The 25068-nt window shown below is 45.2% G+C and overlaps 1 protein-coding gene across 1 annotated transcript in view; it reads right to left on the bottom strand.

Annotated features, from left to right (window-relative positions):
• TAF2 (TATA-box binding protein associated factor 2) overlaps positions 1 to 25068 on the bottom strand; it is a 66994-nt gene that overhangs the window by 38415 nt on the left and 3511 nt on the right. The window contains exons 3-10 of the mRNA XM_028736233.2: positions 21833 to 21993; positions 9194 to 9312; positions 8574 to 8715; positions 6763 to 6994; positions 5515 to 5699; positions 4040 to 4153; positions 3534 to 3633; positions 941 to 1026 (exon numbers count right to left, since the gene is read on the bottom strand). Coding sequence (XP_028592066.2) covers positions 941 to 1026; positions 3534 to 3633; positions 4040 to 4153; positions 5515 to 5699; positions 6763 to 6994; positions 8574 to 8715; positions 9194 to 9312; positions 21833 to 21993 — 1139 coding nt within the window. The remainder of the gene's footprint in view (positions 1 to 940; positions 1027 to 3533; positions 3634 to 4039; positions 4154 to 5514; positions 5700 to 6762; positions 6995 to 8573; positions 8716 to 9193; positions 9313 to 21832; positions 21994 to 25068) is intronic.

The following is a 25068-nucleotide window of genomic DNA, read 5'->3' as shown; positions in this document are numbered from 1 at the left end:
CTTTCGGCTAAGGAAGACAACAGTAATTACAATGGGGTGGTATTCAATTAAGTTTACTCAGAGTAGATACAATTAAATTAATGGACCTATCTTAAATACATTCATTAATATCAATGGGTCTGGGTCTACTCTGAGTAGCACGTGTTACTTCTGAACCTCTCCTTTGAGACACCAAAAGCAGTCATCTCACTGCTGGACCTCACAGCAGTGACTGTTACCTTAGCCATCATTGGCCACCTCCAAACTGCCTACCCAGCCTTGCTTCAAGCAGCAAACCAGTGGTAAGGAGCCAGTGAAAAGGATCTATAACTTACTGGAGAAGAGGTATTTAAGCAGCCTTTTGCTTTCAATTATAGCCTCTTTAATAAAACTATTCTCGGACATCTGAATTAGGCAACTCAAGTTGAACAACTGTTCCCTTTCATCTCATATTGCTTATAAATCCATGCTGCCATCTCAATATAACCCGTTTAAGACTTTGAATGTAGTATTTCAGCACCATTTAATGAGCAATAAAGTCACCTCCCTCCATATGGCTACAAAGAATGAGGTTCGTCAGCCATATGCTCTAATTTATTTATTTTTAAACTGCAGTTTGCTCAAAGCTGATGTGCATCAGTCATTAGAAGGACTCTAGTGCTTGTAAAAATAGCAGAATGTGTGTTTTAAAGTGATTTTCACACCTGTAGCAAAATAGTTTCCCTTTCCTTGGAAAGGTTTTTACTCTACTTAGCATATATTTTGTTAATATACTTCCATTCTGTAATTCAAACAAGGCAAATGTTTACCAAGGATGTCCTTTATGGGACCATTAGGTAGCTGAGGTAATGAAGCCTTTGGCCAAATGTGTAATTACTCACCTGAAGAGTGTGTGTGTGTGTGTGTGTGTGTGTGTGTGTTCGTGTCTGTATTATTGGCCCTATAAATCTACTAAACATACTTGTCCTTTTCTTTTCCTCCACCAAAGATTGGATGAAGTAAGACTCCACCCATCTTCAGTTCATACACCACTATTTTGTCCAGTTCCTGAAATGCAAATAATAATAACAATAATATTGCAACGGTGTATTTGGCTACAAAGAGAAGACAAGCTGTACACGGTCTTGTTGAAGCATATTAATATTATGAGCATATTCAATTTGGTTTCCATCATTTCCCCTCCTTACAAATGTACCCATCAGGGGAATACTGTGCATTCAGATCACAAACCCTTTAAACTCTACTTCCACTACTTCACATCAAAGATAAGCAGGGACAAACATTATCTGCAAAGAGCAAAACTGCACACCACTGTGGTTTTTCAAGTGCATTTCAGATAATCCTGGGGTGCCCAAGAGACAGCTTGACCCCTCTATTAGTTGCCCCTGCAATGTGTGATTACCAGAGAGCGCTGAATGCATCATAACACACACACACACACACACACACACACACACACACTTTTCTACACAACCCTTGAAAAGAGAGGCATTTTGCCTTCCTTTCCATCTGCTGCTTGGTACCTTACTCTCAGTGAACAGGGTGAACAGTTACTGAAAAACTGGATGGCTTTTTTTGCGGGGGGGGGGCAGATCTGTAAAAAATACAGTGCAATATTCTGACGACAACATATGAGGCTGTTTAAAAGGGGAAATGAAGACAGGGTGCAGGGTTAGAAAATTAAATCAAGATCACTTGAAAGCTTTTTATGGCAAAATCCATCACACTTGTTGATAGATATAATAAAGAAAAGAGGCAAGGAAAAGAGGCAGATGGTCTGGACTAATTCATAAACCATGCACTTGGCAGAAGGGTGTAAAGGTAAAGGTAAGGGGACCCCTGACCATTAGGTCCAGTAGTGGCCGAATCTAGGGTTGCGGCGCTCATCTCGCTTTATTGGCCGAGGGAGCCGGTGTACAGCTTCCGGGTCATGTGGCCAGCATGACCAAGCTGCTTCTGGCGAACCAGAGCAGCACACGGAAACGCGTTTACATTCCCACCGGAGTGGTACCTATTTATCTACTTGCACTTTGATGTGCTTTCGAACTGCTAGGTGGGCAGGAGCAGGGACCGAGCAACGGGAACTCACCCCGTCGCGGGGATTCAAACCGCCGACCTTCTGATCTACAAGTCCTGGGCTCTGTGGTTTAACCCACAGCGCCACCTGCATCCCCGGCAGAAGGGTGTAGAACCCCCTAAAACAGAGGCCTAATTCTCACTAAGGTAGAAAACCAGTATCTGGGCTTTTCTTTCTTCAGACAGCAAGTCAGGGCTCACATGACTGGATGCTCATCTGCAGGGGTGGGGAAAGAACTGCTGGGTCCTACCTGAATGGCTACACCAGAGCATCACTGAGGGGGTTTAGTGCCACCCTGTGGCCTGCAAGGGTGGGTAATTACCTTTAACCCGAGGGTGGCATGGTGGATTGCTAACACACTTCCAGAGAGAGAGAAACCTGTTCTGTTAATGCTTATGTAGCCAACCCAATATAACATAATGCTTCCTCAAACAGAGGAACAAATTGAGGTTGAATCCTGTTTTTGGGGGACAGGAGGCGGGCAGGTGTGGAGAACTCCCTGGTCCTGAATGGGGTAACTGTGCCCCCTGAAGGACCAGGTGCGCAGCCTGGGAGTCATTTTGGACTCACAGCAGTCAATGGAGGCACAGGTCAATTCTGTGTCCAGGGCGGCTGTCTACCAGCTCCACCTGGTACGCAGGCTGAGACCCTACCTGCCCGCAGACTGTCTTGCCAGAGTGGTACATGCTCTAGTTATCTGCTGCTTGGACTACTGCAATGCGCTCTACGTGGGGCTACCTTCGAAGGTGACCCAGAAATGACAACTAATCCAGAATGCGGCAGCTAGACTGGTGACTAGGAGCGGCCACAAGAACACACAACACTGGTCTTGAAAGACCTACATTGGCTCCCAGTACGTTTCTGAGCACAATTCAAAGTGTTGGTGCTGACCTTGAAAGCCCTAAACAGCCTCGGTCCAGTATACCTGAAGGAGCGTCTCCACCCCCATCATTCTGCCTGGACACTGAGGTCCAGCACTGAGGGCCTTCTGGTGGTTCCCTCAGGGAATCTGGCAGAGGGCCTTCTCAGTAGTGGCGCCCACCCTGTGGAACTCCCCCCCCCCCCCATCAGATGTCAAAGAAATAAACAACTATCTGACGTTTAGAAGACATCTGAAGGCAGCCCTGTTTAGGGAAGTTTTTAATGACGGATGTTTTAATGTATTTCTAATCTTTTGTTGGAAGCCGCCCAGAGTGGCCGGGGAAACCCAGCCAGATGGGCGGGCTATAAATAATAAATTATTATTAATAATAATGATGATGTCACCCAAAGCAGCTTCACTGGTCAGTTACCCAGGGAACACTGTTTTGCCAAATATTTCTAGAACTGCACACATAGGTATTGTGTAATCTCCCACTTAATTGTGACAGCTTCATCCTAAAATGCATCAATGGAAAGGATAGCTCCATTCGTGCATCCCCTTGTGTATCTGTGTAAAAGGATAAAGATGCTTTCAAAATCCATCGGGGTTCATTACCTCCTTGATCCAGTGCCGATACTCATTTACACCAAAGGTTTTCTTCATCCAGAGGCCATAAATATAGCCAGAGATTCCTTTCAACACCCACTCATCTGACCTGTAAGCGAAGAAGCAACGCAAGAAAACCCCCTCTTGATTTACAGAATCTCCGTGCTGAATGCACTCCTAGTGAAAATACTTTAAAAGCTAACAACTCTAACCATCTAAATAAATAAAGGACTAATCCTGGCAGTGAAAGAAAGCCTTAAGTGTAATTAAAATCTAGGCAACTACATCTTTTGGTATTTTTATTTAAAATATTCTCTAGCATACAGAAACTTAAAAATCTATGTAAGTAAATAGACATTAAGAACTTGTAGGTTATCTTGCACATTTAAGAAACCCCAAATGTGCTATGATTGCTGTAATAGCTATAGAATTTATCTGCATTTATGCTTTATAATGATTCTCATACTCAGAGCCAAAATTCGACGTGGGAGTTATCTATTTTAAGATGTACTCACCAAGACATTCTAGATATAAAACAGCCAAAAAACTGCTGGGCCAGAGCCTGAGCCAAACATCTCCTTGTCAGTGGGGTCTCATCTATTATCATTGCACTGTGCAAAAGGTTCGTGCTAAATGAAAAACACAAACAAGCATATGTACAACGGTGGCAAACAAAATCTTCAGGAGAAACAAAACCCTCCACCTCAGTTTAATCAAGTAAACATGAACAAATAATAGCAGAATTTTAACAAGAGAAGTATAAAACAGCTTTCTTAAGTCTTATACGGGTCAGCTTCACATGCAACATGAAGCCAAACAATCACTAAGTGTGAACCAAAAGGTGTGTGTATTCAGAGTAAAAATCACGGCTGCATCCCTCCTTTGCCAAATGCACTTTGGACTGTGGTCGCAAAATTAAAATTGGGAACATTTTAAAACACCCTATGTTTCTAAAACTGGCTGGTAGTGGCACCCGCCCTGTGGAACGCCCTCCCACCAGATGTCAAAGAGAAAACTTTTCGAAAACTTTTAGAAAACATCTGAAGGCAGCCCTGTTTAGGGAAGCTTTTAATGTTTAATAGGCTATTGTATTTTAATATTCTGTTGGAAGCCGCCCAGAGTGGCTGGGGAAACCCAGCCAGATGGGCGGGTTATAAATAATAAATTGTTGTTGTTGTTACTATTATTATCGTTATTACTATGCATTGGATTGAAGTCAATCTGACAATAATAATAAATGTCACAGGCATTTAACGTTTTGGTGCTGCCATGTTATTTACAATTCTTATCTCATCAGTCGATTCTGTGGCAACCTTTGGCATCATTTTATAAGCTGGAAACGGAATTGAAATGTGGAGCTAGCTCAAAGGCATCCCTTGCAAGCACACAGCTGAGTTTCAGCCAAAAGCCCAGGTCCCAGTATAATGCTATCCTTGGTCCTATGAACTTAAATGATGGCACTGAGTTTCCTTTAAAAAGGCAAAACAGCAAACACAAAAAACTTCTAGTGATTCAGACTGAAGTATCTCTCTACCAGCATGAGATACGATGAAGTGTGATGGATATCTGTGCATTTCTCACATCACTTCGTTTTAGATGGGTTAATTCTAAGTAAAGGTAAAGGGACCCCTGACCATTAGGTCCAGTCGCGGATGACTGTGGGGTTGCGGAACTCATCTCGCTTTATTGGCCGAGGGAGCCAGTGTTTGTCTGCAGACAGCTTCCGGGTCATGTAGCCAGCATGACTAAGCTGCTTCTGGCGAACCAGAGCAGCGCACGGAAACGCCGTTTACCTTCCCACTGGAGCAGTACCTATTTACTTGCACTTTGACATGCTTTTGAACTGCTATGTGGGCTGGAGCAGAGACAGAGCAATGGGAGCTCACCCCGTCGCAGGGATTCGAACCGCTGACCTTCTGATCGGCAAGCCCTATGCTCTGTGGTTTAACCCACAGCGCCACCCGCATCCCAGTTAGTTATAAGTACTTACCTAAAAATGCTCATGGAAGCGTAAGCAGCTACTTCAACATAGGCCTCGTCTACGAAAACCGTCTTGAAACAGGAGTAAGGATAGCGGCACGTAAGTATCTCTTCATAGAATTCAAATACTTCATGGAGGTAAGATGTGGTGTGTTTGAGCAGCGGGAGAAGCTGGGGTAAACAGAAATGAGTCACCTACAACAAGAACAAGGGAGAAAACTATTTTAAGAAAACAAAACCAAAATCAAGTTAGCAAATAGCTAAAAGTGAACATTAGAAAACGCTGCCAATGGAAAATATAAAGATTAGCAAGTTTGACCCTGAGGTGACCATCACTGCATGCATATAGCTTAGAGATGCAGAAGATGAGGTGGTGAACTGGCTATGCAGCTTTGCTAGTCCTCCACAGCTTTCCAAAGATCCAGGAAAACAGTTAATGTGAGGCACGGCCAGAGGCTACGTACAACAGCCTATCTGCTGTATGAAGTGTCATAAAGTAGCAAGCTTTCAAGTGGGTGATCACGGTACTTCCAGCCATTGGAATCGACTGCAAGTTACAACAAGAATTGGTACTTCCCAAAGATAAGGCAACAGACTTACGACAACACATAAAAAACTTTTATAAAGCAATAGTGAGGGGAAATAGTAATATAAATAGAGAGATAAATTTATATTCGGACTTTAGGATTCTGGCTGTTGAGAACTTATTTTAGATATTGTTCTATCCCTGGGCATTCAGGACAGGGAACATGATTTCTTAAGAACAAAGAAATATAAAAAAATCACTGAAAAATCCTATATGACCAATATAGCAGGAGTAAAACCCTAATCAATAACCACCCAAGAACCTCACACCAGGACAAATCACATGGAATAGGATAATAATAATAATAATAATAATAATAATAATAATAATAATAATAATATATTTATACCCCGCCCATCTGGCTGAGTTTCCCCAGCCACTCTTAAAAACATCCCTAAACAGGGCTGCCTTCAGATGTATTTTAAAGATAAGATAACTACTTATTTCCTTCACATCTGCTGGGAGGGCGTTCCACAGGGCGGACGCCACTACCGAGAAGGCGCTCTGTCTGGTTCCCTGTAACCTCACTTCTCTCAGTGAGGGAACCACCAGAAGGCCCTCGGAGCTGGACCTCAGCGTCCAGGCTGAACGATGGGGGTGGAGACGCTCCTTCAGGTATACAGGACTGAGGCCGAGAAGTGCTACACAGAGGCTGCCTATGAAAAGAATTACCTCATGCATGTAGGGATCAACAAGGATTTCAAATGGTCCGATGGCCAAGGAGATGTTCGATGCTGCCGTTGGAATTGTCAGCATATAATGGAAGGTCTTTTTTCTCATATCATGAGTATACACCGTTTCCACCAGGTCTCCATTTGAGACCGCCACCATTGTGGCATCCACAGTATATTCCAGTTTCCATGTGCATAGTTCGGAGTATGAATCAACACAAGGAAACCAAAACCTGGAGAGAAAGTGAGAAAGTGAAGTCATTAAAAACCGTAATCATCTTCCCAATCCAAGACAAATGTTGCTGTACTTGATGTGGTGTAGGCATCTGGGGCCTTAGCTTTACCAAAACAGTACAATCCTGCAAGCAGCTGACCCTTCCCAAATCTTTGATAACTGCATTCTGTCAATGCATGGACACAAAGAACTACAAAAAGCTAGCCAGCTTAGGACTCCCATGAGGCTTCTACTCCAAGTTAAGAAGTTCAGTTCTACAATACTGAAAGACTGACCAGTCTGGGGAGGCTTCGAAAGTTCCACTTCAGAAATGTACATGGCAAGGCACACTTGAAATATGTTTGCACCTAGGCAAGAGAGCTCCCAGGGTCCAACAGTGATGTCTTCAGTCCTTTGTTTTTTGTTCTTCTTGTTGTTGATACAGGAATGTACAGATTAATTCCTCCACCCACCCAAAAAATAACAGGGGTGGGGATGGGGAATGTATTCCAGTTCTCTTGAAGTGGTATAACATATAGAAAATGGAAAGTTAAGCAGGTAAAACGCTAAGATTTTTCCTTTTCTATTCGGACAGACTGCCAGTCAAAGCTTAGGGGCTTTCTCATTTGTTTTAACAATGATAAATCAGACTCTGATAGCTCTGGAAATTAAATATACATTATTCAAAAGAGAAGAAAGGGAGGGTAATGAAGCACCACAGGTTAACTGACCCTATATTTACTGAGCAGCATGTAAAATATCTATTTTACTGAATGACCATCAATTGAAAAGCTGCCAATTGGCAATGAATGCACACATGGGTTATTTGTTTTCTTCCATGTAAGGAAAATGCCATGTCTGAATGGTCTTAAAATATTCTGAAATGACTGTAAAGCAAAATAGGACCTCATTTCCAACTCTCACAGCACTCTTCAATTTCAAGGCCCGTGGGAAATGGGAGCGTAAGACTCTGCAACTCTCTCTTTTTTTAAAATAATTTTTATTCATTCTCCAAACAATTTTATACAGTCAACAAATATTTTAACACTCATTCTTCAATTTTTGACTTCCCTCAGTTTCTCTGTCAATCTTTCGTAAAATTTCTATTTTGTTAACGCATTTCAAAACATAATATTGCCTTTTAGAACTCCTTTTCCTCTTACTCTCTTTTTTGCACTATTTCTTACTATCTCACAGAGTCTCTTCAAAACCAACAAGCGTTGTCTGTACATCACATATGTTTTTCAGATATTCTGTAAATCTCCCCCAGTCCTCGATAAACTTTTGGTCTTTCTGATATCGAATCTTCCCAGTCAATTTATCCAATTCTGCATATTCAGTCAATTTCCTTCTCCATTCTTCCACTGTTGGAATTTCTTCCTGCTTCCATCTTTGGGCCAGAAGTATCCTTGCAGCAGTCACTGCGTATTGAAACAGTTTACAGTCTCTCTTATTAATTTCATTTCCTACCATTCCTAATAGGAAGGCCTCTGGTTTTTTAACAAACATATATTTCAACATCTTTTTCAATTCATTGTATATCATTTCCCAGAAGCCTTTCACGCTTTTGAACTCCCACAAGACTCTGCAACTCTCACCTTGTAGAATTTTGATACCCGCAAGAGAAGACATGGGCTCCTCTTTCTGCTAAGCTTCCTTCCACGTTGGGTACCACAAAATGAAGGCCTCCTTTTGGCTGGTCCAGAGAAAAGTTGATATGTACCTTCAAGACTTTTAATTCTGCAGCAGTAAAAGAACAACCACGTAATAAAATATGTATTAATCTGGTATTTCTGGGAGAAACTTGGCAAACCCACCATTAACTATTCATTAACTTGCAAAACCACTTTGTACTCAGAACTTCAATGAACTAAGCAAGAGAAAAAGATGAAAGAATGGAGGTGAGATCTTTGATGATGACCCAGGACTCTCAAAGCGAAACAGAATTTTCTATTATAAAACACATTTTATTGAGAATACGCGCGGAAGATTATTTTCTGTACACAGAAGCTAGTCTGTGAGGCTTGAAGTAACTCTTAAGAACTTGCCATAATTCACATAATCAAACAGCTTGCCTGATCTACACCTCAAAATCAAAAGCGCTGCACCAGCATTGCAGGGCCATTGAAGCCCTGCCAAAGCGCAGCACGCCTGGAAAACTATTCTAGATTGCTAGCAAGTCTGTAGCACTTTCATTTTAAGGGTTTCTGGACTTTACCATCGACATGCTTCCAAAGCTCTGACGGCACCTTGATGCACAGCTCTCCATTTCCAGCATCTGGGTCCACAGCACTGACTGCAGCAGCATACGCATTGGAAAAGTAGTTGAGATTTCTCCTGCAACACAAAGGACTCAGAGTTCAAATTCAAAAAAAGGATTTGGGGGTCAAGGGACTTCACATGCTGCAAAAAAGCAGATGAAAAATGCTCACAAGAGAAGTGCTTAAAATTGTCACCTTTAACAGTAACCACTTCGAAATGCCAACTCAACACTCATGGGCAGATTGTACACCTTCTTTGAAATGTCACAAGAAAAGCTTTAAACTTAACTGAGAAAGTCATTTGATAAGCTTGAGACAATTGCAGTGAAAATCCTCTCCATCGCTCCACTTATCTTGACTTCATGTGGCAAGGGCACACAGAGCAGGGTTTGCCCTACACAATGGAACTGGGAGACTTAAGCACATATGGAGGGAGTCTCCAAAATATGTCAGTCCCAGGCCACAAAAGACATCAAAAGGGTAGGATCCAGCACCATCAACTGGGCCAGGAAGCCTAATCAGCAGCCAGCACGATTGCCAGAAAGTAGGCTGAGTATTATTCTGCCTCCTCACATTTGACAAAATAACGGTCTGAATAACTATAGCAGGGGTCAGCAAACTACAGCCCCTGGGGTCCTAAATCCGGCCCGCCCGGCCATTTAGGAACCTGCCGCGAAGCCAAGACTCCCGGGAATGAAAGCAGGAGGAAGAGGCTGAGCGACGGCGGCTCTGCCAATCGCAATGCCGTGCCTGGTTTACCTCTGCGAGGCGCAGGGACGTCTCAGCCAATCAAACACCGCGCCTGGTTTACCTCAGCAGCATTTGATTGGCAGAGGCGTCCCCGCGCCACGCTGAGGTAAACCAGGTGTGGCGTTTGATTGGCAGAGCTGCCGCCGCTCGGTCTCTTCCTCCTGTTGCTGCCCTGGTGCTCCTGTGGGCCAGAGGGCGGAGCAGAGGAGCTCGCTCTGCCTACCTGCATCATGAGAAGCAGCGGCAGCCCCTGGGAAGGTAAGAGCAGCACCCTCTTTCTCTAGGCGGGGAGAAAGCCTGTTTTGTGCCACCGCTGCCAGCACTTCGGCAAATGAGGCAGGCGGCAAACTGAGAAGGCGGCTGGGGCTGGGAGGACTACTTTGCCCCCCCCCTTGCCTCTTCTTCTAGCTCCGCACCCCGGTGCCGCTTCTCCGGAGCCACCACCCCTCCTTCGCCTCGGCCGTTCTCTGCATATTGAACTTGCCACCCTTATCTCCATGGGGCAATTGTGGGTCTGTGTGTGTTTTGGGGGGTTGCGGGAGGATGAGCAACATGGTGGTGGGTGAGCTTGTCTGTTGAGGAGCCTTCCCCACACTGCTTTAATGCACACTATTTTATTTTATTTTATTTTATTTTATTATGCCTGCCCTTCCCCTGCCCATTCTTCCCAGTGTGCATAGGAATTGGTTCATTCTCCCCCCCCAAAAAAATAAAATATATAGTCCGGCGCCCCACAAAGTCTGAGGGACAGTGGACTGGCCCCATGCTGAAAAAGTTTGCTGACCCCTGAACTATAGACTAGCCTGGGAGATATATTGATATCTGAATCCCCCTGAATGAAGTTGCACTGCTAGCCAAGGGACTCAGGAGCACGGCAGTTTCATCAGCGATATACCACTGAGTGAAACCGACATCGTGGTCTGCCCTCAAACCACTGCAGAGGGAGAAAACACTGCATCAGTGAGCACCGATACAACTTGTTTCTCCCTCCGCATCTTTAAACTGCTCGGCTGAGGGGCACCCAATTGCCGCTCCCTTCAGCCAAGCATTTAATGTAGCCCCCAGTCCAGCACTGGCAGCAGGATGGGAGCGCCGTGAAACTGCCCACCCATCTGAGCGACCCTGATGTCTCAGCAGCATTGGATCGCTCAGCTGGGGTGGGAGGGAGCTGCACGAAACCCGATGCTGCTGTGGCATCAGATGGTTCAGATGGGGGGGGGGGGAGAAGCCTCCCCCCCACCCCCATATGAGCAATCCGATGCTGCTGAGGCTGGCTGCGGCCAACGCAACTTGTTTCAACATCGCAGTATGTCGCCGAACCGTGATGTCTGGCTGGTGATACACCGTGATGTTGAAAATCTAACATCACCCATCGCTACTATAAAGGTAAAGGTAAAGGGACCCTGACCATTAGGTCCAGTCATGGACGACTCTGGGATTGCGGCGCTCATCTCGCTTTACTGGCCGAGGGAGCCGGCGTCATGTGGCTAGCATGACTAAGCCGCTTCTGGCGAACCAGAGCCAGTGCACAGAAACGCCGTTTACCTTCCTGCCGGAGCAGTACCTATATATCTACTTGCACTTTGACGTGCTTTCAAACTGCTAGGTTGGCAGGAGCAGGGACCGAGCAACAGGAGCTCACCCCGTCGTGGGGATTTGAACTGCCAACCTTCTGATCAGGAAGCCCCAGGCTATGTGGTTTAGACCACAGCACCACCCACCGTCTACTATAGACTGCCTTATATTACTGAAACCATTCTTATTGTGGTGCTGATCTTTTCCTAAATGGATGATAATATACAATGTGCGAGCTGTATGTTCAGTTTTAACTTTTTGCATATTACATTTCAGGCCGCAAACGCATGGAAACTCAGAGTTAAAAAAGTAACCTTCCAAAACCAAGCCACAACGAATCCCATTCATTACCGCCAACTCATCTACATCCTGTTGCACTCTAATGGTGGTGATTTCACAGTCAATTGAGCTCCTTGGCTGGGTGGCTTTGCACCATACCCTTAACAGTCTTTTAAAGGCTGATCTAATGAAGAACAGAGAATACCTTTCTTAGTTGGAGTCCTACAGCAAGTTCTTCACAGAACTAGTTCTACAAATATGTAGCATTGCTTTCTTTCGTCAATGAGCTCAAGTTCATCTCCTAAGAGATACTTTTCAAAACTAGCAATATCATGCCTGAAACGAGTCAATAAAATTCAGCGACTAAAAGGAGGGAATAAAATTGCCCTTTCTTTCCCCGTTTGACTTAAAGGTTTATTAGATGTCTCAATATAGCTTACTTTTTTACAATATGCCCAACATGAGCACTATCCACAAGGTTCAAACACAAAAAAGAAGTCACAATACTTTCTTTCCCACACCAACTCATCTTCCACAGAAAAAGGAGGGTTTTGTACAATGAAAGGGTTTGAGCCAAATTAAAACCTCACAAAAATCAGACATGACCTCATTTCAAAGCTTTCCTTCCACCTCATTCCCTACCCACCACATACTGAGTAAACTTCATTTTGAATTTTTGAAATCTAACGTGGAAAACTCAAGAGGCTAAACTGATTATTCATGAATAGCCCAGAGATTATTCATGCATAGTCCAGAGGATGTAAACACCTCAGTCCTGAAGGACAAACTTCAAGCCTGAAAGAATTTTTGACCATTTATTAAGAAAACATGTTAGCTCAGTTTTTAGCCTTTGATAATACTATGGCTGGTGCACAAGTGGTGACTTGCATGTATAAATAAGCAATTCCCGCTCAAACATCACAGGCAGAACTTTCACTACCATCTCACGCCTTCATAAAACATGGTACGCTTCCATGGAGTCAATTCATACACTCAGAAAGGAGTCATTGAGTGAGATGATCAACAACAATCAATGTTCATGGTGTGCAAATTAGCCCTAGCTTTCCAATTTTGCTTTTTTAGTTGTTGAAATCTATCTGAATCTGAAGGCTTGGGGCATGTTACTACCAGCTAAGTAGCAAGAGGAACAACAAGAGGATACCCACTACAGTTTTCAAACAGCTTAGTTCCCGAACAACTCAGTACCCGTACACTGCAAACTCGGAAGTAAGTGTTCCGGTTTTCGAACTTTGCCTCGGAAGCCGAACATGCTCCTGAGCTTCCGTTTTTACTGTTGTGCAGCTCATTTGAGTCCCCCGCATAGTAATTAAGGCTTTTTTCATCTTGTTTTACCCTTGCACAGCAAATTTAAGTCCCCCGCATTGTAATAAAGGTTTTTTTCATCCCATTTGTATCCTTGAGCAGCTAATTTAAGTCCTCCCCCCCCAATCATAATTAAAGCCTTCCGTTTCTGATTGCAGAGTTCTGAGGTGATATTTGGTCTTTTGTTTTTGCTATTTTTTGCATTTTTTGTGTGTGGCTTTTTCATTTTTGTGACTGTGGCTTGTTGATTGATTGATTGTGTGACTGCAAAAAGGGATAAAAGCCCCCCATCCAAACAATAACTATCATCAGTGCAGGTAAGAATTTTATTTTATTTTAAATTTTTATCATCTACAATACTGTCTTATTTATAGTACAGAACATTGATTACTGCTTTCATTTTATGGATCAATGATCTTGTTAGATAGTAAAATTCATGTTCAATTGCTGTTTTAGGGGTTGTTTTTAAAAGTCTGGAACAGATTAATCCATTTTGCATTACTTTCTATGGGAAAGTGCGCCTTGGTTTGGGAACACTTTGGTTTTGGAACAGACTTCCGGAACCAATTAAGTTTGAGAACCAAGGTACCACTATATTTCAAGTCAGAACTACCACATGCTAACTTATTACTTTACACTTTACATTTGCTATTTTACTGCCACTTTGGAGAGGTGCTTTTGAAGCTCCTTGCAGTCCTTTTTGTTTTAACCATCTTTAACAAATCGTATGCTAGGCCAGTAAATGCAGTCTATCTGTACACTTAATTCTTTCCAGAATCAGACGCAAGCCCAGCAAAAATAAACCATCCGTAAAGCGATTCTTAATTTGTGCCTTGCCCTAATGGCATTTTCATATTTTAAATCTTTTAGTGATTATCACACATAATAAGCACCAGAAATAATAAACAACACAAGTCTCAACTTCAATATGAATTTCAGGGATATTCAAATCAACTTACTTTAAAGTAAATATGATACAGGAATATTCTGCCTCTAATTATCACCAAGGGACAGCTTTCCGAAATGTCTGTATCTAGAGGGAACTTGTGGTTAGATACTAAATACCAGTGGGTTCCCAGACAGAAATGGGCCATATTTTATGTAATGAGAGGTAGCCTCCTTGGAACAGAGGCTAGTATTTCACAGAAACCATTATTTAGTTTGTTCTCTTTTTCACATGTGCATTGGTCCTGTTCAAATATGTGACTCACTGTAAGAGGAATCTATTTAGAGGACCATTATGGTGGAGGGGGTGTCTTATGGGTATGCTTACTTTCCATACAAATGGTAGCAGCTGAGAAGTGGAGATCTGGATTGACATCCTTTCACTATATATTCATTTGTATTTAACACTAAAGCTCCGTGGCACTTACTAATACTGAAGGCCCAAGTCTCAACTTAAAACCCGTGCAAGCCTGTTAGAAGCTTCTTACATACTGCTGAAAATGGAGTTTGTTAGGCACATGTAGTCTTTTATTAAAAATAAAAATGTATCAAAAATAAAGATGTACTTTGGCCAGGGGTACTGTTTGCTAAGAGAGACTCTGGCCTTTGTTGTGACAAAACAAAAAACCTTTCTCTGGGCTGTACATCTGTCACAGATTTATTTGGCAAGATGCATAGTTAATCTAGACTATTCCAGCAAACTATTTACTTTCAAACTATTATTTCAGCTAGTTAAACTAGTTGGGGCCTCTTTCACCACACCCTTAATATATAAAGATGCTACATAGAAGAAATCTTTTTTAGGTGTTGTCAGGGAACTGCCATCGGAGGAACAGGTGGTGGAGGGGCTCAGGGAGGCTGGGAGAGACTCAACAGCTGAAGCAGGAACCAGCCGGGGGAGGAGTGGATCTCTGAGGGAATGCGAGCAGGAGGGAGGGCTCAGAGACGCTTCCAGCGAGAACAGTGGGGAGGTATCTGAAGCTCCCATAGGGAGACCCATGCCTCGCCGGAAACTGTCACGCCGTGAGTCCAGAAGACGTGTTTCCGTTAAGGAGCTTTTATGCTGGAAACGATTCCGAAAGCAACCACTGTCGGAATCTGCAAGTGACTAGAGCAGCCATGTCTGAGGGGCTCCGTCACAGACAGAGGTTTGTGAACGTGCACAGACTCTGAGGGACTACGCTTTTACGCACAAGCAGCTCATCATCCCATCACAGCATTCCGACAGTCTTTGTAAGCTGCTGGTGCAGGAAAAGGCATCATGAGTGACCCAGCCGGAACCGGAGGAGCAGGGGTTGGAGCTGGTCCAAGCTTGGAAGAAAGGTACCGAGCGTTGGAGATCCAACTGGCGCTGCAGACGGCGAGGCTTGAGGAGAGAAGGGCGCAGGATGCAGACAAGAAGGGGAAAACCACCCAGTTCACCAGAAAGGTACCAGGATTGGTGCAGAAGTTTGGGGGGGACCCCAAGGACTACCATGCCTTTAGAACAGAGATGCAATATGCTCTCAATGTGCAGTTTGAGGAATTCCCTGACGAGGAATCGCGAGTGGCTTTCGTGATTGGGCATCTTGAAAAGGGGGCGCGGGACTGGGTTCGGCCCCGGATGGCAACGCATAATGACATCCTAAAGGACACAATGAAGTTCTTTCGTGCAATGGATCTCATGTTTTCCAGCGATATTGAGAAGGGAGTGGTGCGCAGACAGCTAATGGCTTGCAAGCAGGGAAGCTGATCTGTCCGTGAGTACTGGACTGAATTCACCATGCTGGTGCACAGATTGGGGTGGGACTTATCGGCGGAACCCATTCAAATGCTTTTTGAAGAAGGTCTTGCTTCGGCAGTGAAAGATGAGCTTTCCCGGGGGCCCAGGGCGGATTCTATGGATCAGCTGACCAAATCTGCGCTGACCATAGGAGCGCGCCAGGAGGCGAGAGCTTTGGAGAGGCGGGAAGGGAAGGGGGAACGTTGCAAGGAGTTCCGCATTCCAGACATTCCAGAGCCAGCTTTCCCGCCGGCAGAGCCGATGGAAATCGGAACAGCGCGCGCGCGCGCAGTTTCAAAGCCCAGTGAAGGGGGGAAGAAGGAGGGAAAAGGCGCCCGGAAATGCTATCTCTGCCAACAGCCAGGTCACTTTGCCAGAGTATGCCCCCAGAGGAAGGAATGGCAAGGGATGGTGGGGGCTGTGGAGGGAGGAGTGGAGGAAATACCGGAGCAAGTAAAAGCCAACGCCTGGCTGCCACCGTCGGGGCACAGCAGCCAGGCCAAAGAGCAGTGAAAGTGCCCACGCCAGAACCTCCTAAACCTGCCCTAGTGATAGAAGTGTCACTAGAGTTGCAAAACGGATACCCTCTAAAGATAAAGGCGCTGTTGGACTCAGGCAGCTCCTGCAATTTCATGAGCAAAGAGTTTGCAGCTGAACACCAGATACGGACGATCCCTTTAAGCAATCCCCTGCAGGTGACCACGATCGATGGCAGGGAACTGTTGGGAGGAGAAGTCAGCTTGCAGACCGTCCCAATGATAATGAAGGTGGCAAGGCACACAGAACTGATAGCGTTTAATGTGGCCACCTTGGGAGGGGCTCCCATTATTTTGGGGATGAGCTGGCTGGCGTTACATGATCCGCTGGTGGGCTGGCATCAGAGAGTGGTTTCCTTTGGCTCCGCACATTGCTTAGAACACTGCAAGGAGGGAAAGGGTTCAGCAGGAGCCCAAGCTACCCTAGCAGGGACGGAAGTAACGGAGAAAGTGAAGGTACCACGACAATATGCAGATCTCAGCGACGTGTTCAGCGAAAGGGAAGCTGACCAATTACCACCGCATAGACCCTTTGATTGTCAAATCAATTTACTGCCTGGGGCACAGCTCCCTGTAGGCAAGTTGTATGCCATGTCAGACAGAGAGATACAGGTGCTAAGAGAGTTTATTGACAAAAACCTGAAGAGAGGTTTCATCAGAGAGTCAAGAGCGGTGGGAGGTAGCCCAGTGTTTTTTGTGGATAAAAAAAACACGGACAAGCCGAGTCTTGTGTGTGACTTTAGGGCCCTGAACGCAGTGTCAGAGCCCCTGGCTTTCCCCATGCCCAGGATTGATGACATTTTGAACAGGGTGCGGAAGGGAAAGATTTTTACAAAGCTGGACCTAAGGGGGGCGTACAACCTGATACGTATAAGGAAAGGGGATGAATGGAAAACCACCATGTTCACCCCTTTGGGGGCATTTGAATATCTCGTTATGCCATTTGGATTACAAGCAGGCTCGGCGTGCTTTCAATCGCTGATGAACCACGTACTAGGGCCTTTGCTTTACAAGAATTGTGTGGCCTTCCTAGATGACGTGTTGGTGTATTCTGAGAATGAGGAGCAACATGTAAGAGACGTCAGAGAAGTGTTGAGCAGGCTGCTAGCCAACCGGCTGTGGGTGAAACTGGAGAAGTGTCAGTTTCATACTAAGGAGGTGGAGTTCCTGGGGTACCGCCTGTCAGACAAGGGATTGGCCATGGATCCTGGCAAGGTCCAGGCAGTGCTGGAATGGAAAACACCCAAAACAAAGAAGGATGTGCAGAGGTTCCTAGGGTTTGGGAACTTTTATCGTAAGTTCATCCGAAACTTTGCCCACCTGACGGTGCCCATTACGGACTGTCTCAGCAGTAAGAAGAAATTCGTTTGGACTGAGGAGGCGGAGCGAGCTTTTGAGGAGCTAAAAAGGGCCTTCGCCTCTGAAGAACAACTTCTGCATGTGGATTTACAAAAAAAGATGAGAGTCGAAACGGACGCATCAGACAGAGCCATAGGGGCGGTGCTTCTTCTGCAGCCAGGGAAGGAGGAGTCAGAGTGGAGGCCGTGTGCTTTTTTCTCGCGAAAGCTGAACAAATCCGAGAGGAACTACACGGTGTACGATCGAGAACTTCTTGCTATTCATGAGGCTTTTCGGAGATGGAGGCACCTGCTAATTGGCGCACAACATAAGGTGCAAGTGTGCACTGACCACAAGAACCTAGAGTATTGGAGAACGGCACGAGTGCTCAACCAACGGCAGTTGAGGTGGGCCCAGGAGTTCTCCAAATTTAACTTTGAGATTCGTTACGTGCCAGGCCCAGAGAACGTTAGGGCGGACGCTCTCTCACGCAAACCTGAATATTTGGAGGGGGAGGGAGCACCCGAAGAAAGACATGTCATTCCAGAGGACCGCTGGGTGTGTGGGGCGGCATTGGTGGGGCAAAGAGAACTGGTAGAGGGAACGGAGAATGATGAATACGCCCAGGACAAACTCAGGGGACTCAGGAGGGAGGGAGATAAACCCGGAGGTTTTGAGGAGAGAAACGGGGCGTTGTACTACAAGGGAGCGTTATATATACCTGAAGGAGAGTTGAGGGGGAAGGTACTCAAGCAGCTGCACGATAGCCCCACAGCGGGGCATTTTGGGCAACACAGAACCATGTGGCTGGTGACCAGGGAATTTTGGTGGCCCAAGGTCAGGGAAGACGTGCGGGAGTATGTGAGGAGTTGTGACCAATGCCAGCAAGCCAAAGGGGAAAGGCGGGCGCCGGCAGGGTTATTAGAACCGCTACCCACACCAGAAAGACCATGGGAAGCAGTGGCCATAGATTTTATGACTGATCTGCCAAGGTCCAGAGGGAAAACAGCCATCATGGTTGTGGTAGACCTGTTAACCAAAATGGCACACTTTATAGCCTGCTCACATGCTGTCACGGCAGAAGAAACAGCTAAATTGTTTGTAGAAAATGTGTTTAGGTTGCATGGCGCCCCCTTGAGGGTGGTTTCTGACCGAGGGAAACAATTTACTTCCAGGTTCTGGAGGAAGCTCATGAGCTTACTGCAGGTAGAGGTTAATTTCTCGACTGCCCGGCATCCTGAGACCAATGGGCAGGCGGAAAGAGCCAATGGCATCCTCCAGCAATATTTGAGGTGTTATGTCAATGACAGAGAGAATGATTGGGTGGAGAAGTTGGCATTGGCGGAATTTGCCTACAACAATGCGGAGAACGTGTCCACGGGGATGAGTCCCTTTTTGGCTAATTACGGGTGCCATCCCAGGGCTTTCCCAGGGGGGGAAGGGGAGAGATGGAGCGTTCCAGCTGCCGAACAGTTCGTAGAAGAAATGGAAGCGATCCATCGCCAGCTCCAACTTAACTTAGACAGGGCCAAGGAGGAATATAAGAGGCAGGCAGACAAACACAGGAGAGAAGGTGAAACCATTAGGGTGGGGGACCAAGTGTGGCTGTCAACCCAAGGGTTACCCTTCAAAGGGGGTTGTAAAAAGTTAAGACCCAAAAGATTGGGCCCATTTGAAATCACACAACAGGTCAACCCAGTGGCTTTCAGACTCCGGTTACCGAACCACATGAAGCTGCACCCAGTTTTCCACAGGTCATTGCTGTCACTGTATAAAGGGGACAGAGAAGGGAGGGTCACTCGGGGACCAGCAATGGAGGAAAGGGAACAAAGCTACCATGTAGCGGAGATCCTCGATTCCAGGTGGAAGGGAGATCAAGTAGAGTATTTGGTAATGTGGGAAGGGGAACCGGAGTCGGAAAACACCTGGGTCAGGGCAGAGGATGTCAATGACGAGGTTTTAATAGAAACTTTTCATCAGAGGTTCCCACGCAAGCCTCAGCCTGTAGCGAGGTTCCGGAGGGAATACTTTGCCACCACCGACGAAGAAGAGGAGTTGGAGGGGTTCACAGAGTCCGAGGAGGAGGAGGATTCAGCGAGCCGGGACGGCGACCGATGGAGGGAAATGTTCGAGACGTCTGAAGATGAAGAAGATTCCTTTTGGGGTTTTACCTCCTCACCTCCCAGAGGAGAGGAAACGGGAGGGGGTGAAGGGGGCCCTGGAGGGGAGGTGGATGTCAGGGAACTGCCATCGGAGGAACAGGTGGTGGAGGGGCTCAGGGAGGCTGGGAGAGACTCAACAGCTGAAGCAGGAACCAGCCGGGGGAGGAGTGGATCTCTGAGGGAATGCGAGCAGGAGGGAGGGCTCAGAGACGCTTCCAGCGAGAACAGTGGGGAGGTATCTGAAGCTCCCATAGGGAGACCCATGCCTCGCCGGAAACTGTCACGCCGTGAGTCCAGAAGACGTGTTTCCGTTAAGGAGCTTTTATGCTGGAAACGATTCCGAAAGCAACCACTGTCGGAATCTGCAAGTGACTAGAGCAGCCATGTCTGAGGGGCTCCGTCACAGACAGAGGTTTGTGAACGTGCACAGACTCTGAGGGACTACGCTTTTACGCACAAGTAGCTCATCATCCCATCACAGGTGTCTTACTCAAAAATACACGTACAGTATTTGTAAATTGTGGGTCTAAGAGTTGATTGTTTCCTGTTGGCTCAGATATGCAACATTGCTATGTACTGTGGTACCTCGGGTTAAGTACTTAATTCGTTCCGGAGGTCCGTTCTTAACCTGAAACTGTTCTTAACCTGAAGCACCACTTCAGCTAATGGGGCCTCCCACTGCCGCCATGCCACCGGAGCACGATTTCTGTTCTCATCCTGAAGCAAAGTTCTTAACCTGAAGCACTATTTCTGGGTTAGCGGAGTCTGTAACCTAAAGCGTATGTAACCCGAGGTACCACTGTATCCAGAATGGCAATTCTTGCTATTGCAAACCAGGATAGTTGGTAGACCACGAGACTCTTAATCTCGGTTGTGGGTTCATGCCCCATGTTGGGCCAAAGATTCCTGGATTGTAGTGGGTTGAACTAAATGATCCTGGTGGTCCATTCCAACTCCACAATTCTATGATTTGGTGGGAAAGCACTGTCTTCCTCCACAAATACATGTCTTAAATAAATCCAGCAAAGCTTTATTTGTACCACCCAGAGTCTCTGCTTGCACGTGTATCCTTTTTATACAAGAGGGTATCGTGTCATTGGGAGTCAGGCAGGCAGCAGGAACCTAAAGTGTAAGAATGTGCCATCATTTCCCAACAATGTCCACTAAAAGAAATACTTAGCATCATTGTAACATTTTTCCTAACTTTATCTCAATAATCTTTCCAACCACCCTGCAAGACAGGCCAATGCTATCATTATCATCAGTGCTATTTTTCTGGAAAATGAGGTGCTGTAACTCACTATGAACACCTCCTTCATTCTCTTAGAATGGCAATGATGCACAGTTGAGAGGTGCCAGAACTGAGTTCCAGTGAGTTCCGCCTGAAAAAAAGCCCTAGTTCTCATATTTCAGAGTGAGGCTGCAATCTGAAACATGCTTCATTGGAACCATTCCATTGAAATCCATGTCATATCATTTTGGGTCAGTATGGTTAGGATCAGGCCATGAGACAGTAGGATCTAGCTGCTAGGTTGAATTCAAACGTCCTCCAAACCACGGGCCCCTTTGACAGCTGGGTAAGGCTGCCCAATTGTGGCATTATCAAGATGTCAATTGCAGCATTTTCTTTTGCCTGCACATTGTCTGAAAGTAAGCAATGCAGGCCGCTGTGAGAACAGGACGCTAGACTAGATGGATTTTTGGCTTGATCCCAGACTCTTCGTATGTTCTATGTTATCTCAAAAACTTCAGATTTGTAAAATACTAAGACTTCCCATCATTACTTCACTTTTGACACCTATTAAATGTGTTGATCAATCTTGTGCTTCAAGAACACTCATGACTCAAAGCCCACTTCATACCCTATCAAAAAAAGATATTGATCACTATTCCAGAGACAGTAGCAACTATGAACAATTTACTTACTGTTTCGACTCATGGTGACAAACCTCCAGCGTGGGGTCATTATAAATAAAAGCTGCTTCCAGATCGTTGACTCTCACTCTGTATATCCTACATTGTTTACTGCTCAGCTTGATTCTATTGAGATTCGCAACTGTGGGAAATATTGTCAGCTCCACGTAACCCTGCACAGATTTAAAAGAACAACATCAGGGACACAACATATATTTTCTTCTTAAACTGCAGAAGTTTACACTCCAAAGAAATTTAGCTTTATAAATACTATTATAGCTTCAAAATGGATTTCCTTTTGCATCAACTGAAAGGTTTAAAAAGCGCACCAGCTTTCACCGGGTTGCTTCTCATACTGCTTGTTAAGGACACACTCTGTGTCAGAAGTGAGAAAATAACAAGAGGAGTACAACGTTCCCTTCAATCAATGAAGAAAGTCCTAGGTACAGCTAGGCTGACCGGATGCAAATGAGGACAGGGCTCTTACATCTTTAGCAGCTGTGCAGAAGGAGGAATTTCACCAGGTGCAGCTTGTCATTGTTGCAACTATTAAAGCAGAGGTGGGAAGCCTGTAGTCTTCCAGATGTCCTTGGACTCTAGCCCCCATCAGTCCCGGCTAGCATAGCCAATGCTCAGGGAAGATGGGAGCTACAATGCAACATCTGAAATCACCAGCACCCTATCCCTATATTAAAGGTACAGGAGCCCTGTTTGTGTGTTTGTTTTTTGGCCACCCTACATCCAGCATGAGGTGCCATGATTCTCCTTCACAGGAGAACTCTCCTTCACAGAAACTAGGGGGCATATTCCTACATTTTTCACTGATACTGCCTTGGGTCACATAACTTGTGATACTGCCCTGGCTCACAGAAATACATTAGTGCTTTCAACCAGCCACTGTAAATTAACGGAGCACAATTATGACTTGGGACAAGACATGAAAATGCTGCTTGTCCTGAGGCACAAACAGTCCTTTTGGACTCTGGTTCTCCCCTTCCTATTTGTGCACACTTTTAACTCCAAGCTCACAGCAGCATTTATGAGAGCGCCCCGCTTTTCCTTACAACTACCCTGAGAGTTAGGTGCCTGGCGCAACATCACCGAGTGAGTTTCATAACTGAGCAAGGAATTGAAACCACGTCTCCTTGATCCAGTTCCAGTGAAATCTATCACACCGTATCAATTCTCCCTGTGCCATGGTTCCAGCATCTTTCTTTTTTTTTACTCCTGTTTCCTTGCTAAACCAGAAATGTTGTCATGGGCATACCGCACTGTAAGAAAATGTGACCAATGAAAATGGGGACAGCGGGCACCAGGTCCTTAGAATAATGGATTAGGACAGGTGTGGAGAACCTTTTGCCCACCAAATGTCACTGAACTACATCCCCACACCTCAGCCCCAGCTACCATGGCAGGTAGCCAAGGATGGTGGGAGTTGCAGTTCACCTGGAGGGCCAATGGTGGCTGACCTAACCTGCCTGATAATTTAACTGATAGGCAAAGCAATCCAAAGTGAAGATGGAAATGACTGGAACTGTGGTGTTGCAAAGGAGGGAAGCAGCGGGTTCACAGATGCATTCCAAACCCTGCCAACAGAGAAGGTTGGGGTGGCAAGTTTTGTTTTTATTGCTACATCAGCTTCAGCCTGGTAGAGCTGAGGGGATCCACAGAGCTTCTGGTCCAGCAAACCCCAGGTAACCAGGGCTCTCCCCCACCCAAAAAGGCCCCTTTCAAGGGCCTTCTGCCCACGTGACTGCAGCAGGGGCCACCATTGCAGAACCTTACCCACAGACAGTGCTCATCTCTACCAGCAGCCTAACCACCTCCAGCCACCAATGGTTTATGTGTTTGCAGGGTGGGGAAGCTCTTGCATAGCTCAACATGATTACATCTGTACGTGTAGAATAATTTGGGCATTTTAGAGGGACTTTTAAGTATATACTTTTACATCACACTGTGAAGATTTTCCCACTAAAATTTTGTCCGTGTTCCCGGAGAAGCTACTCAGACACTAAACCCAACCACAGCTCCTTCACAGTAAATGTGAAGGTATAGCAACAAACAACTGGAGGCAGGATCACAATCCCATCAAAGCGAGTATGCCTTCTTCGCTTTGACCTAAAAAACAAAACCCCACCCTAACATAACTATTCATTCTCCACGTGAAACCGAGGAAACAAGAGACACAACTTGGTTGGTGGCACTCATTCATCTGCAGCCCGGGGGTAAGCACATAAAAACAGAGCATGTGGAATATATTAAGGGTTCCTGGGAACACAAAAGCTCATGAAAAATGAAAGAATTTAGCACTGAAATCCATCAATCTCCATCAACACAAGGATGTTGCGCTAGAACCTCCAAACAAGAATTCAGTCATTCATGTTTTATTTGCTCGATAACTCCTTTCAGAAGACAGGAATTTTCTTCCCTCTATTTGTAAACATCGGGATTGACTACTGCAATGTGCTCTTTGGGACTGCTCATAAACGGCTTTCAGCACACAGCAACCTACCCTGTCGTGTGGAACAGTACTTATATGTTGATATCGTTCCACATTTTTAATGTAAGTATCAATAAAAATAGACCTATATAAAAAGGTGTGGAACAGTATCAACATATAAAACCTGAGTAAAACTGCATCCTCTGCCTTTTAGCTTTTCAGTGTGATGGCACTGACTTTTAACGCTATTTATAAACTACCGGATCTACAATTTGTAGATGAAGTGGGATCATCTCCCTGCCCCCCCCCTCCATTAAAGAATTATGCAATGGCTTTGATGTTGCATATCTCAGGAAATACTTTTCCTGTTAAGAGCCAATCTGGCTATTAAGATCAAACACAAAAATCCTGTCAAAAACCAGCCATCTCAATATCAATTATACCAGAAAGTGGAACAAGGTTTTCTCCATAATGGTTTGAGTTGTGGAATTCCCTTCCAACAGAAACATACCTGAGCCTCCCTGTGGCAGCTTTTGGAAAAGACCACAATATTTTCTCTTTTAAGAGGGCATTGCATGTTAAGTCAATTTTATTATTTTCTTTTTATGAAGTGTTTTGAAGATTTTATTTTCAGAAATAAATTTTGCTGTTTATTAACCTGGGCCCATCTTAAATAAATAAATAACCAATGGGAAAATGCAAAGTTCATCTGGTTTTAATATTTCTAATATTTGAATGGTTTATACCTAATCTATCCCTGGGGTCTTGGCAGTGAAGCTGATCCTTCACACTTCTTAGGTGTGGCTTT

This window comes from Podarcis muralis, chromosome 8 (assembly GCF_964188315.1).
Source record: "Podarcis muralis chromosome 8, rPodMur119.hap1.1, whole genome shotgun sequence".
NCBI lineage: Eukaryota > Metazoa > Chordata > Lepidosauria > Squamata > Lacertidae > Podarcis > Podarcis muralis.
Note: the sequence above shows the minus strand (reverse complement) of the source record. Positions and strands in the feature narration are given on the sequence as shown.